The sequence below is a fragment of the Thermobia domestica genome, chromosome 16 (genome assembly GCF_964235325.1).
Source record: "Thermobia domestica chromosome 16, izTheDome1.hap1.1, whole genome shotgun sequence".
Classification (NCBI taxonomy): domain Eukaryota; kingdom Metazoa; phylum Arthropoda; class Insecta; order Zygentoma; family Lepismatidae; genus Thermobia; species Thermobia domestica.
Genome location: NC_137469.1, coordinates 30029224 through 30045973, shown reverse-complemented (window position 1 = coordinate 30045973; position 16750 = coordinate 30029224). Strand labels below are relative to the sequence as shown.

The 16750-nt window shown below is 35.2% G+C and overlaps 1 protein-coding gene across 2 annotated transcripts in view; it reads right to left on the bottom strand.

Annotated features, from left to right (window-relative positions):
• Positions 1 to 14597, bottom strand: part of LOC145672965 (voltage-dependent calcium channel subunit alpha-2/delta-3-like) — a 166409-nt gene extending 151812 nt beyond the window's left edge. For both annotated transcript variants that reach the window (XM_081742231.1, XM_081742232.1), the window contains exon 1: positions 14465 to 14597. In XM_081742231.1, the coding sequence (XP_081598357.1) occupies positions 14465 to 14532 (68 nt within the window). In that variant the 5' untranslated portion in view covers positions 14533 to 14597. The remainder of the gene's footprint in view (positions 1 to 14464) is intronic.
• Positions 14598 to 16750: the final 2153 nt, after the last annotated feature.

Sequence of the window (16750 nt, the reverse complement as noted above, 5' to 3'; positions counted from 1 at the left end):
TTACTTTCATCGTGCTGATGCAACACCGCCACTAGTAACACACAACACTTTTCCCCACACTACCGACCCTGACATGCTGTCAAATCAACACCTAAAATACTAACACAGATCAGAATTTAACACCGCTCAACACCAGTTGTGTGTTAAAAACGCAACACACCACATGTGTTAAACGCTAACACCGTGGGGTCTGCATTGAATTAACACCGCACAGTGGTAGTCACGAAGGAACCACTGCCCTGTGGTAAATTTGAGTTGAATTAACACAACCATTTTTTACTGTGTAACTTATTTTCTTCCGTTCATTTTTTAAACTACAGAGTACAATTTTAGTTTCTTGTTGATTGGGTTCTGACCGAAAGTGGATAAATCACTTTCACACTAACATCTACTTTCAAATAACAACATTTGACAGTTGTTACTGATTTCACCTTTATTCAAGCATAATTGTTGGCGTTTATAAAATAAATATATGATAAATCCCATATATACTGCTAATTTTGATGAAAATTCTCTTTATCGCTATTCGAAAAATTAATGTAAAAAATTCCCACAAAATATTTTTTTTACCACAGGTTGGCACCACTGTCTGCAACGAGAGAAATCTCTTACTGCTGTTTCAATGGAACAAATAACTGGCGGACATGAAGTCAGAACAAACAAAAAATACGCCGACGTTACAAAGAAACTAAGCAACTTTTGTACAAATTTAGAAACTTGTTGATGTAATTACATTCTTAAAGGGAGTTGTATACAATTTTAGGATTGTAAACTTATTGATTCCATGTAAACTGAAGTTATTTTAATGTTTTCAATAAAGTTCCTTCGAGGTATTATTCAGTTTGTAATTATTATTACTGTGTCTCAGGAACTTTTGAAATAGATTTATTTGTTGACGCTGAATAATTTGCAGTAAATTTGAATATTATTTTTCCATAAAACTTGCCTGTGGACACTTCTAAATCGAAATTATTGTCACGAATGCATTATTGGAATTATATTATCATCCTGTAGTTGACTCAATGACAATGTTAACGAGTTTACACTATTGCACAGTAGCTACACTATGACACTTCATGACTGTTTATTACAAGCATATGATTAATACTCTCAAATATGTTATACCAAACATCCTTTACAGCCACGCGTCTTCACATCGTAACGTCGGTACACCGAAACGTCCCACACCAAAACATCCTAGACCTCACCAAAATATGAAGAGAAATTGTCGTGATTGGGATGTCGCTAGATTTTAAATCTTCAATCGGATAATTTAGAAAATATAAATAAATAAATGAATTTCAGTATTGTCGCTCTATATGTAGCCTACGGTATGTTTTGTTACTGGTTAATTTATATCGGACTTCCGAAGAGGAACATCACAAGAATTTAATGACCGTGTCTATAGCGACAATTCCCAGTCACGACCCCTCTTCAGTTTTATTAGAAATAGGGAAAGGAAAAGTGAGAAAGAAGGTAGGAGAAAAGATGGAAAGGAAGAAGGAACTAGAGACGAAAAATTACTGGATAATGATGGAAATGTGGTAAAGAAGCTTGAATAGTTATTAAAAAGATGATTCGTACCCGAATTTTACTACTTGAGAATCAATTCTGAATTGATCCTGAAGAGACACATGTTTCCTCATACTACCCTGACCTGGATCCAGGCAACTGCACAAGTGTGAGTTGCTCTGGCCCAACCCGGGTGATAAGAAGTATTAATTTAATCGTTTGTCTGTTATTTCCAAATGTTGAATATCCTTTATCCAGTAGCTGAATTTCCATAGTGGAGATCGAACACACGGTTGAATTAGCAGTAAATAGGAGTCAATGTTCACGTTTACACTGACATAATAAGAATTACCCTAACTACAGCCAAATCATTTACACTAAAATACAAATGCTGAGCAAAGCAACGTTTTATTATACAATAATAAGATAATAATTGTGACACAGATTTTAGATAGTGTCTGAAGAAGGATATGTTAGATATCCGAAACTGTCAAAATTATTTCTTCATTATTTTATAATAACACGTTGCTTTGCTCAGCATTTGTATTGTAGTGTAAGTTATTGAATATAGCAAAGCTAGTATGAATCAGTTAGCAAAATCATATACCGCCATGTTAAAAAAATCAGAAACTACACACCAAGACTATATATATGGACAGGCTCATCGTAACCTAATAAGCTTTGGAAGGGTAAAAGGGATATCATAAATGTTTTAGATCACTGAATCTTAATTTTGAGAATTCACAACACCTAACAATTAATGCACTATTACAGTGGCGTAACTAAGGGCTTGGAGACAACCCCGCAGACAACGTGGAATGGGGCCCTTCTCTACATCCTACATCACGATTTGGGGGCCCCGTGATTGCTTGGGGCCCCCTCAATGCGGGGTCTGCGGGGACCTTATTTACGCCCCTGCACTATTAATCACTTCATTCCTGTCCTGGGATGTGGGTACTGTCCAACATGGTGATCGTGGCTAGAAATTCCATATTCATATTTTAGCTGTTTTACTTAGTTTTAAAATGAAATTTCAATTATTTGAGACTCCCAACAGCTTCCTGAATTGTTTATTTAACTATCTATTATGCGCATCGTCACCTGAATTCTACTGCTTTTCCCGTCGAAAATCCAAAGTTTTCAGGAGCGGGACTAACGTGGTCTGACTCCAAGTGGGTTAAAAGCAGAACAGGGTGAAGGCGCGCCATAATACTAAGGCGAAAATATAGTTCCCAATCAGAGCAAAGGAATTTTGGCGGTGTCGTCCTAGATGCGACAGTCTTATGTGCGACATCAACTGTTAACTGTCCTATGAGCGACCGATTCGATCTGTTAACTGGCCTATGAGTCACCGATTCGTTCATATTAAGTATGGCGTTGGTTGGGAATAGCTAATCAGATGTAAGGGATCTCAAATGCTGTATTTTATTATTGAAATGTTTTTCGCATTTTATTCATAGTCTTAGGAAGTCTAAAAAGTAGATAGTTTGCGAAACTCTTAAACGTTTAACTTTCCAGAATGAAATATATTGCTTTGCTTAGTGAGTAAGATTTGAATTAAATTAAGAACAGAAAGCAGAGTTTTCGAGGAAAGGGGATTACACAATTGGATGTTAATATTTAACTACATAGGAATGCACGTTTCTCCTATGAAAATAACTCTGTTGTCTTGCTAAGTTATTTGATATGTTTTATGTCAAAAATTAAGATAAGAGTTCCTTCGTGGCTAAGCGGTTAGCGTACGCGCCTTTGGCATGGGACACCCGGGTTCGATTCCCGGCGGGAGCTCATGTGGTTTGGATTCCACGTTAATCAGTAGGTCCCGTCTCATATAGCCTCGATGCTGAAAATGACGTTAAACTCAAAATCAACTCACCTCAAAATTAAGATAAGTTTTGAAATGAAATGAAATGAAATCTTTGAGTTTTACGTCCCACGGTTATGCCGGTTAGGCTAAAGGAGACGGTGATTATGAGAAATGAATGAAATGGTGGAATGAAGAAAGTGGGAGGAAACGGGAGAACCCCGAGAAAACCCACGCACACGGTGTTTGTCCACCACAAAGTTCACTTGGCGGGAGCAGGGTTTGAACTCGGGACCCCATGCACCAGAGGTAATGATAAGTTTTATTTGCACTCACAGTTGAGGGTAAATATATTTGGCGAAAAGTATAACTGACACGTACATTTTCATAGAAATGTTGTTCGGACGCTAATAACGCCAGAGGCAAACATATTTTACAAGATGAAATCTTATCATCTTTCATAATGTTATTGTAATGAATCGGTCGCTCATAGGATAGGTAACAGTTCCTGTCGCTAATAGGACTGTCGCTTTTAGGACCAATTCGTTTTGACTGCAGAAAATACAAAGCGAATGAAAAATAGTAAAAACTGGATGAAACCGGATTTTGGGATATGAACATCTCAGAGGGACGAAGGGGGTCTAAATTATTCTAAAAATATTAGATTGGTGGACAATTTCAGAAAATTCTGTCCAATTACTGACCTATGATTTACATTGCAATAAAATTTATAATTTCCATAATTATCCATTTGAAATGCCCATATACAGAAATTCACTATGGAATACTATATAAATAAAGAAATTATTCCCCGAAATATAATTTTTCCTAGATTAATCCGAAGCTCCCACATTAATTTGGTTCAAATAAAGAACAAACGGATTTAAGACATAAACCGAAAATTATGTGTTAAAATTTTCAATACACGTTATGTTCGGAAAGTATTGGTTCCGAAAAAAAATTATAATATCTAAACTGTAATGGCACATTACAAATATATCGAACTGTTTTGTTTTACGTAGGGATAAAATCAGAGGTGTCATTTGCCTCCTTTCTCTTGTACTATATACGCCTACGACTACGGTCATCCAAGGAGGATTATTGTACACTCCTGTCCAAAATGATTGTCGCATATCTATAACTGCCTTCTTGAAAAAATATAATTTGATAATGATTTTGCAGGGTACTTTTAATACTGATACTACGTGCATAATCGGGAAATGTATATTTGTAGTAAATTTCGTAGGAAAAGAATTATAGGCCTAAATACGAAAATCAGAATGAGTAAAACAAAATGTTGCTAAATGGACAAGAAAGGTTTATTTTGGTTTTATTGTTCTTTTTTACCGCTCTTTTGACATGAAATTTGCCACATACATGTCTTTGCCGATTATACACATACTAACATTATAAGAAATACCGGGCAAATTCGTTATCAAACTATACTCCTTCAACAACATATTTATAGTCATGCGACAATAATTTTGGACATGAGTTTACATGTAACTTAACAACGTAAGAATTTTGGGTAAAGATAATTTCAGTCAGAATATTCCAGATGAGATCGAGACGACATTCAAGACTGAGCTTAGTCTCGATTCGGTCTCGTCTCGAATTACAAATGTCTGTCTCTGACTCGTCTTGAGTATATTGAATCTCGGTAATGTTTCGATTTATAAATATCCGTCTCGATTTCGATCTCGTCTCGAAATTTCAAAACGATACCAAGATTAGTCATTATCTTGGTACAATCCGCGGCAAAAAACCTGCAACATGAACATATAAGTTTATTGTGAAATGAAGAAGTCTTTTGCTCCAAAATAAGTGTGCACGGGAGGAGGCTGAGGTTTATCCTGGCGTGATTCGTTCCACTTAGACGTTATGTTCATTTCCTGTGCTGTTAGGCGTAGTTTCACAATAAACTTACATCCTCATGTTGCAGGTTTTTTGCCGCGGATTGTACCATCCTTATTGGGGATCGATCAGTTGCACCAGTTTATGTAAAAGTTAAATTAAGTTTTTAATGGGGATAGATCAGTTGCACCAGCTTATGTAAAAGTTAAATTAAGTTTTTAGTGGGGATCGATCAGTTGCACCAGCTTATGTAAAAGTTAAATTTTTAATGGGGATCGATCAGTTGCACCAGCTTAAGTAAAGGCTACATTAAGTTTTTAATGGAGATCGATCAGTTGCACCAGCTTATGTAAAAGTTAAATTAAGTTTTTAATGGGGATCGATTAGTTGCACCAGCTTATGTAAAAGTTAAATTAAGTTTTTAATGGGGATCAATCAGTTGCACCAGCTTATGTAAAAGTTAAATTAAGTTTTTAATGGGGATCGATCAGTTGCACCAGCTTATGTAAAAGTTAAATTAAGTTTTTAATGGGGATCGATCAGTTGCACCAGCTTATGAAAAAGTTAAATTAAGTTTTTAATGGGGATCAATCAGTTGCACCAGCTTATGTAAAAGTTAAATTAAGTTTTTAATGGGGATCGATCAGTTGCACCAGCTTATGTAAAAGTTAAATTAAGTTTTTAATGGGGATCGATCAGTTGCACCAGCTTATGTAAAAGTTAAATTAAGTTTTTAATGGGGATCAATCAGTTGCACCAGCTTATGTTAAATTAAGTTTTTAATTTCAAATCCAACGCTTATGACTTTTAGGCTAAAAGAGACAGATGATTAATTAAAGTTACTTATGAAATAATGGTCAGATGATAATGAGGGAGAAAAATAGAACACTACGAGAAAACCCATGGACACGATGTTGTTTATATTACCTTAAAAATTGAATTTCTGGCGAAATAATCCCTAGAGAGCCACCAGCCGGCGTCTGGCACTCATACATTTGGGGTAATGTGTGATCAGTACATCGGCGGTGCTCGCCGTTGATGCTGGGTTTCTAGACCTGAGTTCACTATCACTACCACTTTTTTTTTTTTTTTTTTTTTTTTTACTGTAGCTTCCCAACTGTCCTTACGACGCAGGGCAGACGTCCCAATGACAACACCATCTGTGAGTATGAACAGTTACCCATTTTTTTCTCTGACCACACCTAGCACTGTTTGATTTCGTTGACCTCAAGAGAAGCGGTATTTTTTTTTAATGAGGCTAGAGCGTTAGCTATATGTGTTACTAATACACGCTAATGTTAGGTTTTGTTAATGGCAAAAGTGTGTTGGTAGCCATGGTCTGTCTGCCGGCCAGAATAACACCCAACCCCACTGAGGGAATGAAAACATTGAATAACTTACGTGAATCCAAATTATTTATTCGTTTCTTTAAAAATCATAATGAATCATTTGCCCATCAACAGTTTCCAAATGAAATGTTCAGTGTCTAACCTAACCTGCCTCCCACAATACAACACATACTTTCTTTATTTTTTTAATTAATTAATTAATTAATTTTTATGAATTTTAACTAACTTCAACACCGTGCTCGCCAGGGTTGTCACACTCGAGACTCCAAATGATTCCAAACACTCGACCGAATTATGCTAGATTTTTGTAAATTATGCCAGATTTTCAATTATCTTTCCGAACTAATTTTAAAGACCCACCCCTACTTATCTTCATTATTTTAATGAAGTGTATTAACTGTGTTGCACAACAAAAGAACTAATATGACGTTGTCATGAATGATAATGAAATAAATTGGTAAATATATTAAGGCTATCATCCCACAGTTCAAACCGAGACTGAAACCAGCGATGCAACTAGGCTAGCTGTCGCCCGGGGCAAGAGGTCGTCTTAGCGCTCCCCGTGACCAACCAAATCAAAACGCTCCCCGATTACACCTGATATTGGCATCACGCAGTAATTCTCCTATTCCATTTTTTTTTATCAGGTGGTAAAGCGTCATTTCATAATTGCAATACATAATTAAGTTTTAGTATACGATATAACAACAAATTAATTGGTATTTGATTGCCAGATAATCTGAGAGTAACATGCTTGACAAATTCTTATTGTCTTGTCATAATAACTGCAAATCAGAATGTTTTTGGAATTATATCGGGATGTGCATATGTGTAGAATGAATCAACAGTCTATTGCTTTAGAATAGGATATTCAGTCTTGGAAAGTTACGCGTTAGTTGTAACGTGTTACTTTTATAAGTAACGTTTCCTAGTAACGCGTTATACTTTTCCAAAGTAACTGTAACGGTAACAATTTTTAAAGTAACGTACATAGTCGCTTTACCTAGTAACGTACCTAATGCTTTTTTAGCGTTACATGTCAGTTCTACTAATATCGGTCCCCATACTCACACGTCAGCAAAACTTGAAATTACATACGTCTGCTACAAAACAACACCTATACGGGCTCCTGTCTCCTGAGTATAAAACATTTATCGTGAAGTACTAGAACTAATTTTAATGTTTATATAAAAACTATACAAGAATTTTAAAAGAACAAAATGAAGAAACAATTCAAAATTTCTACCATAATCATTGAATGAATGTACGACCACGTTTCATAGTAAAATTCTTCAAAGTTTCGTAGTAAAAAAAAAAATCCATGTTATTTAATTGTCTTGTTTGACTTTCATAATGCTTTGCAAAAAATAGAAAAAAAAAAACAAGTTCTGAGAACTTTGCGAGTAAATACATGTTTCGAAAGAAAGGAAAGAATCATTTTCATGCTCTAAAATACATTCACACAAGTCTTTTTTTTTCTAAAATGTAGAAAAAATGTGTAAGAAAGTAGGTGTATTATAAATAATGAGTTGATTTTGAGTTTAACGTCTAGTTGAGCAGCGAGGCTATATGAGAGTGTATCTACTTACTAAATGAAATCCGAATCACAGTGCCCCTCCGGAAATCGAACTCGGATCTCCCATGGGAAAGGCGCGTGCCCTAACCGCTTAGCCACGAAGGAGCTCTATCATAAATAATTTAGTTTGTAATATTTATTAATCAAATATGCCACTTGATAAATATTGATTCAGTTGTTTCAGCTTTCTCAAAATCGGTGTTAAAATGGTCAAAAAATAAGGACAGGAAATGCACCTTAACGATAGCGTAGAGCAAGAAACATAAAATAGTAAATGTATATTCATCTTAATCTAGCGATAACGTTGATTATCCAATAGTATACATGATTCTGAAGATCTCGAAGAGGACAAAGAAAATGAATTGATGAATCTGAAAATGGCAATAAGGAAAAGAAATAACAAGAGAAGAAAAGAACAGAGGTTTGGGTTCAATGTGTTGTTTGTTAAACTTGGTCACATGAGGATTGTGAAAAATTTTCACATTATTATAATTAGGGCCCGGATTTTTATGTGCTAAAAATTGTAAAATATTTATTTTTTATGTGCTAAAAATGAAAAAAAACATATTTGCTAAAAATTAAAAAAATATTTAACAAAAGATAACAACGAAAAGTATGGGAAAATGCCCAAGATAAGAAAAACAAATACTGGTTTTCACCTCCTATTCATCAGATGTCGAAATTTCATAGGCATTGCAGTGAATTACTGACGTCTTTTCCAAATTACCCATCGTAAATCCATGCCCATTGTCACGGAATAATGCCTTATATTGAGAAAAGGAACGTTCTACATCACACGATGTTAACCTCGCGTATTTGAAAATGGGCATATCACTAATATTCACACCATCAACTTCACTTGTGGTTTGGCCTTCCAATACTTGAGATATTTTATACAGGGTTTATATGTTTTTCTCAAACAAATCTTTTTTTTTTTCTTCCCACTTCAGCTTTCGAAGCAGAAAGAACATTCAGCTTTCTTTCAAAGCACTGTATTTCTGTAACCGAAGTACTCAAAATATCTCCTGTAGTTTCTAGTTTCTTTATAGAGTGAGTCAAGAAACCGAAATTGTCAGATATGAAAGCCAAGTCACATTTCAAGCCATTGTCACTTACTAAATTTTCAACAATTTCAATGGATGAAGCATTGTCTGGATTTAGTTTATTTACTACAAATACAAATGGTTCAAAATTCTCCGTATAATATAGTACTGTTTTAAGCCATGTACTCCACCGCGTAATTACGCGTGTTAGAGGAAGTGAAAGATCGTGATTTGTTTCTTTGAAAAGTTCAATTCTAGTTGCTGATTTTATGAAAAAAATCCTATTTGATACTAACTTTCAACTTTAGGATAAAGAGTTCGGATTTATGACGACGCTGTTTCTGCATGTGGGAAATTGTTTGTAAATACGATGGATAGATTTATATATCCTATTCTTTTCCCGATATTCATTTGTTTCTTGAGAAAGGAAAAAAATAATTAGTTGTGAAATTGAGAATAAAATCACGGAAAATTATTAAAAATATGTATTTATTACGCAAAATATCCAAAATATTTATTTACATAACTTTTTTTCAGAAAGTATGTATTTTTATGTGAAATAAAATTTGTAATTTACACTTGCAGATTCTTAATTGGGGTAATAACCTTTGTTTTGGGCTTGTATGTGTTTAGAAAAAAAAATATGTTTTTACATATAAATCCGGGCCTTAATTATAATCGTTGAGGAAAAGTTCTAATCAGATCAAACGAATATCTCTGCTTATGTTTGAAAAGGTAAATATTCATCTCTTTTTGTCCTGGTTTTCCCTTTTAAGTACCTTACTCTTTTGAACTTTTTTCCTTTCATACGTACGTAGTTTCATAAAAAAGACATGTAAAATAAAAACATGTGGAAACTTTTTAAAATAATTATTTCAAATATTAATACTTTTTTTTCAGAATTATGTCATTATTTAGGCACCAATAATGTTCATAATGTTCAGAAAATATTTAAAATAATCTTCAGTTTATTCAAAGCCGAGAGGCAACTTTTCAAATCACATCGGTGAAATCTTAAATTTTTCGGTGCAAGGTAAAGGAAGAAAATTTCATAAACCTTTCAGAAAACAGTACACAAGAATAAATAGATTAAGTAAGCTCCTTTCCCTAGCTTGTAAATATTAGTATGTACAGGGTGTTTCAAAACACCACCGACAGCGTTTGGGAGCTGATTCCCAACACCAAGCTATAAGACAAAAAGTAGAGATCAACCTGAGTGCACAAAAGCTACCTTTCGGAATTATAGGCTGTCCAAATCATAAAAAACATTAACTTTAAAGGTCCATACTGTGGGACATATAGGACTATAGGGCATACCGTAGTCCTGTCAAGACTTTATTTAGGAACTAGTATGTCCCCTATCCAAATATCCATGTTTCAGAATCCTGCTGTACTTGCGCAATTTTTATAGAGGTAGTTGGTGAGTACTTCAAATTATATGCCTGTAGCCAAACTCCCTCTATAAAAAAAAAATGTTGCGTGAGTATCTTAGGATCCTGAAAAATGCATTTTTGGACAGGGCACATATGAGTTCCTAAGTGAAGTCTTGACCCGACTACGATAGGCATGGACAGAGTTACGAAGGGGCATGAGGGGCATTGGCCCCCAAGTTTTTGACAAAAAATTAAAATGCCACTTTATAAGATCCACCAATTCTCATTTCCGTTTACCGTGCCTCTCCCCAACAGACAAAAGGTCTGTCCCCAGCAGACAATTCGTAACTCCGCCCATGACGATAGGTCCCATAGTTTTGGAGCTATGAACCTTTAGAATTCGTTTTTTATGTTTTCGGCACCCTATAACTCCGAAAGGAAGCATTCGTGCACCTACGTTGATCCATACTTTCTGTTTTCTTTTGGTGTCAGAAATCACCTCCCAAACGTTGTCGATGTTGTTTTGAAACACCCTGTATATTAAGCCTAGTATATAATCGATTTTTTAAAAAATATGTGTTTTTCAAACTCCTTCCTCCTGCCGTTCCCAAATGACGCCTCTGCTTTATAATAACTGGTCCATTACTTCCATACAGGGTTATTACGTGTATCGATTTAGAACATTCCGAATTTTTTTCAAAAAAAAAAAATGTTTACTGTCCTAGATTACGCCTAAGAGGGGCGCATTATGTGCTGGGATGAATTATATCTAAAGCACTTACATAATATACAGCAAAAATTCTTACTGACGTTTGTAAATTTTGAACCACAATGTGTGCCTATGACTATTGAGATATCGATATGATTCCATTGCTTAAACATTTCGTGTTGGCAGCATCCATATCACCACCAGTGTTGTTATACTTTGACCGGTTCAATGGTTCATAACTTCTGTTCAACTAAATGCTAATAAGTTGTCTCTACGAGTTTCTCTTTCGCCTTTTTTTTGGTTTAAATTTCCATTCATGAATGCACGTATTTCTGTCTATTATTCTTAATAACTTGTTTCATATACAAACTGAGTACGAAAAATAGGCAGTTAGCATATGTGCGACAAGGGTGTCCTGTTTTATACTTATTAAAGCAGGACAACTCGACTATCAAAATATATGGAATAAATAGATGAATCCATTTTTTTAAAATTCGCTAGTTCTTTCAATGGCTTCTAGGAAGCTGTTCCCTTTGATAATACATTAAAAAAAGAGGATAATACCAGATGGAGTACGGTATTACTTAATTTTTTGTAGTCAGAAAAAGTGACCCATCTCTCCCGGAATTCCTCTAGAACTGAAGTTATACCAATTCGATAATTCAAGCATTAAGTTTCGCATTTATATGGACTGCTCGGATGACAAATGATTAGGGTTGCTCACTCTGGGAAATAATATTACCAGCATCCCCTCAAAATTCCCTATGATATAAGTCTAAGTGTGAAGTATTTGTGATCGGACCCATCCAAGGGAAGGAAATGCACTATCGTGGACAAAAGTGCATTGCACCTGTATTCTGCATATCCTTCGTACATTCACTTACAAAAATAAGAAACTTAAGTTATCTAAATTATCGAACAGCTGAACAAAACTATATTAATCCTTACGTGACAACTTTGGATTTACAGAATGAAATTTACTCTAAACTTAAACTTCAACTACAGGAAATTGCTTCAAGAAGTCCTAACGAAGGAAGTTGTATGTTCAAGGGAAGTTGTCAAATGCAACAACTAGAGACGTGAAACTATACAATACAACAAACATCGTACTAACGAAACGCCTAACAGTTATTTGATAATAAACAATGGACAATTTAAATTTATCACTATATTTATTTCTAGGGATGCGCACGTGACAAGATTTGTGACTGTCTCGTCTCGAAAATGTGCTGTAAAAGTGGTCTCGATTCGAAAAATGTATATTTCTCTATTGGAAGAGCCGTGTTTCGACTCGAATTTTGTCAGAAAATCCTGTATCAACTCGTCTCGTGCGCATCCCTATTTATGCCGCGCAATTATGACAAATTATACACTTCTGTCTCTATTGTTGAAAACAATGTTGCACAATAAAATCTAATTATCAAATTTCTTGTTAAATAAATGAAAAACTGCTTAGATTAAAAACTATCGCTTAATATATAATACAACCGAAATTTGTATTTGCAATGGCACTGTTAAAGAATTTTGATATTTGATGTTTTATTCGGGATTACAGATTTCAAAATACCGGTCATAAAGTTACTGGTAAGAATTTAGTACCGGTCACCGGCTTTGATCAAAATAACAGCAACATTTCCCGCCAGGCCAGTGAAATACTGGCCAGTTGGCAACCCTACACGTGATGTAACTCCAAAATTATAAATTTCCATGAGATAATTTTGACCTTTTAATAACTATCTTATGTAAATCGCATCAAGAGAATGTTATTCACTATCAGCATCCAAAAAGACTTCATAATTGAAGACTTGCTGCAGAAAACAATGTTAGTGCCATCTTGGAATTGTTTCACTTATTTTATTTTTTGAATACGTTTATGCCTTCGATTTTCATACTTCGTTATATGCTAGGTTGTATTTCTAAGCAATAATATTTCCTACTTTGTGAAGCTTGGACATAATTTACTATCTTTTACCTCTACTCTTACTGTAACTATTGTTGTTGGCACTTACATGGTTTTCTACAGCGAGTCTTCAATTATGTTTTAGGTTGGAACTACAAAACATATAAATTTTTCATTAGGGATCAAACACAAGCAGTGGCGTATTTACGATTTTGTTTCGGGGGGCTTAGCTAACTTTTGTTGGGGGGCTTTGCGTGAAAATGTAAAAATTCTGCAAGATATTTCATATACTTTACTATAGTAAGATTTCGGGGGGGCTTAAGCTCGGAAGCCCCCCTAAATACGCCACTGAACACAAGAATAATCTTTTCATCACGTTACTACGCAAGTAAAGCTTCACATAACTAATTATCTACGTGTTTTTTTTTTTTTTTTTTTTTTTTTTTTTTTTTTTTTTAGGAATAAAACTATTAGTTGCCGCATTTTAAAATAGACAATTATAATATTCTGCAGCGTTTCCAAAGTCATGGGCGTCTCTGGCGGGGGGGGGACGGGGGACGCGTCCCCCCAATATTTTGAAGTGACATAATCTAAAATTCCGCTGAGATACTAGCAGTTAGATCATTTCCTTTGATGCCCCCCCCCCCAATTTTACATGCCAGAGACGCCAATGTCCAAAGTTGTACTTTTCTCATAATTTTTCTTACTTTCATTGGCATCTGCAGTTCTTACATGCTTAAATGGATTTTGTCTTTGATAAATATTTCTCTGAAGTAATTATTTTTGATGTTATTTCTTTGACACATCTTTTTCTCAAACATTTTAATACTTAATTTTTTTTTTTAACCATGCACCATTAGAAACAGACAGAGAGACAACTGAAAATAACTTCAAGTCTAATCACCTTCCCCCCCCCTTAATTGTAACTGTTTTTCGGACAAAAAGCATACAATCAAGGCATAGAAACAAAATTAGCATGGATTTGTAACAACTGTCGGCGTACTTGGCATAGCCTTGACATACAATGGTATTTTAAGTTCTATAGAAGTAGAATATAAGATTCAAAATTAGCTTATAATTCGAATTTTAGTTGCCGGAATGCGGTTTATGAATGATTTGTGAATGCCGCTTTGAAAAACACAGTCTTAATTGTTTGACAATTATGTATTGTACTGAACACAAGGAACCTTTTCAAAGTAGCATGCTTTTGACGACAAAACCACGCAGAATCGTGCTGAAATGTTTGGGAAGAAAATTAATTTAAACTATGACACATATACGACATTTTATCATAAAAATAACTAGTAGTTTTACTGAAATAGTATTAATTTGTAATGTACTCACAATGGTGTACTTATTTCGTCCCCAAATCCTGCGGAAACTGAAAGTAAAAACAGGAGAATGGTCGCCATCACGCGCCTGGATGGCTAACCAAAACTAACTTCTTCTCAGCTCTGCGTTTATTTTTAACCTCAACGAACCGACCTGCTTGCTACTTTTTCGCTGAGTTGGGGGGGTTGATAGTTTTTTGTTACTTGCCGGCCGAATTCACACAGTTGTTACTTAAACATTTGTGAAACAATCTCATTCGTTTCTAAGTTAATTATTACATTAACGTTATCTTTCGGGGGGTGGGGGGAGAATGTAAAAGATCAAATCAACGAAAGTAAAACGAACCTCGCAAAATAAAGTTTAACAGTAGTACCGTATGTTATTTCTAATTCCTTTTACATAGACCCACGCGTATGTGTACTTAGAGCTTTTAGCGCCATCTATAGTTTGTTACAATAGAAAGTCAGATAAGATTTTTTTGACATAGTGAATGTACTACACCCGGCTTATTAAAATGGAGTTGTTTTTACGGAACTGAATTCATATGTATCACTTAAAATAGGTATGTTATATTATAAGAATGTGTATATCAAACGCATGCTATGATTATGTAATGTGCCTACCCCAATAAAAATACCTTTTCAAACTATTATAATAAGGTTATGTGGTTAAGTGACTAACAGTGTTCTCAAGTCAGTCCCCTACCGGTAACGAGGCTTGTTTAGGCTACCCAGATATCTCGGCTTACTTTCCATAATTTCCACCAGGCAAATACCGGTATTGTACTTACAAAAGTCATCCTGATGCGTTTTTCATAAAGGTTACCATATTTTATAAAACCAGCAAGTGAACATTATATTAATAATAGTAATAATAGTTCCCCAAGCCTTTGGATCATCTGCAAGTTGTTTCCGCGCTAACAGCATCCCTTGGCGTCAGGTAGACAGCAGCACAGCTAGTGACAATTATTAGTATGAATGGGCAAAACCGGTTTTTATAAAAACCGAAAACCGGTTTTTATAAAAACCGAAACCCGAAAAACCGACATTTCGGTTTTCTTCAAAACCGATTCGGTTTTCACCGAAACTGGTTTCGGTGAAAACTTTTCGAAAACACATAAAACTATTTCTGTGGAAATGGATTCGGTTTCCGGAGAACAACGAAACACCATTCTGGTCAGAAATAGAACAAATTTTGAAAAAAAAAACCGGAATCGGTTTTGAAGAAAACCGAAACCGGACCAGGTAAAAAACCGAACCGGTTTTGGAGAAAACCGATAACCGGTTTCGACGAAAAACCGAACCGGTTTTGGAGAAAACCGAAACCGTTTTTTTAATTTTCAAAAACCGGTTTCGGTTTTTCTAAAAACCGAAAAACCTGTTTTTGTGCCCACCACTAATTATTAGCCTGGCTGCGAACTGTTGGGAATTCAGAGACTGAGGATTCTTCCGTTTGTAATAAGGACTAGTTGAAATGGCCGTTCTTCGCACAGGAGGATTAGGTTTATGGAAAATATTATAACCTTCCTCCTTAGGATACGTATGTAATGAAAGTACAATAATAAAAATCCATAAAAATATTCTAGCTTTGGTATAAATTTTGAAACACCCTACCCCATGGAATAAGTCCTTAAATCAAAGTGAGGTGCGTACTAATTAGTTCCAAAAATCATTTCAAAAGGGTCAGCCATTTTCCCAAGACCACGAAAACTATGAATTCAGCATTAATCTCGCTCCTTTTTAACTTTCTATTTTTTCACCCCACAGCCTTTGGAGGCTGAATTTGAACATAAACAGGATCGAGAGTGTTACTATTCACCTCGGAGACCGCAAAAAAACTATGGATTAGTCACTATTATCTGTAATTTTCGATTATCTTTAGGATCGAGAGTGTTACCATTCACATCGGAGACCGCAAAAAACTACGGATTCGTCACTATTGTTCGTACTTTTCTATTATCTTTACATTTCACTCCCTCCTTTTTTTCTTAAGTAGGAGTGATAGCAGGAGCGTCATTACAGACTTCGCTTGAGGGGGGCAAAAGCACCACAGACATAAGACTTTCCGGTTTTGTACTAGTATATTAGTAGACAATCGATTAAAGTATATGCATTCTTCAAATTCTTCGAGGGGGGGGGGCAATTGCCCCCTCCTGCCCTCCCTAAATGACGCCCCTGAATGATAAGGAGTATCTTAGCACCAAGGTAATGTTCTTTCAACTTGTAAGTTCTATGTGTACGAATGTTCCAGAGTTATACTGGAACATATATATACACACAGTGGCGGGTCCAGGATATG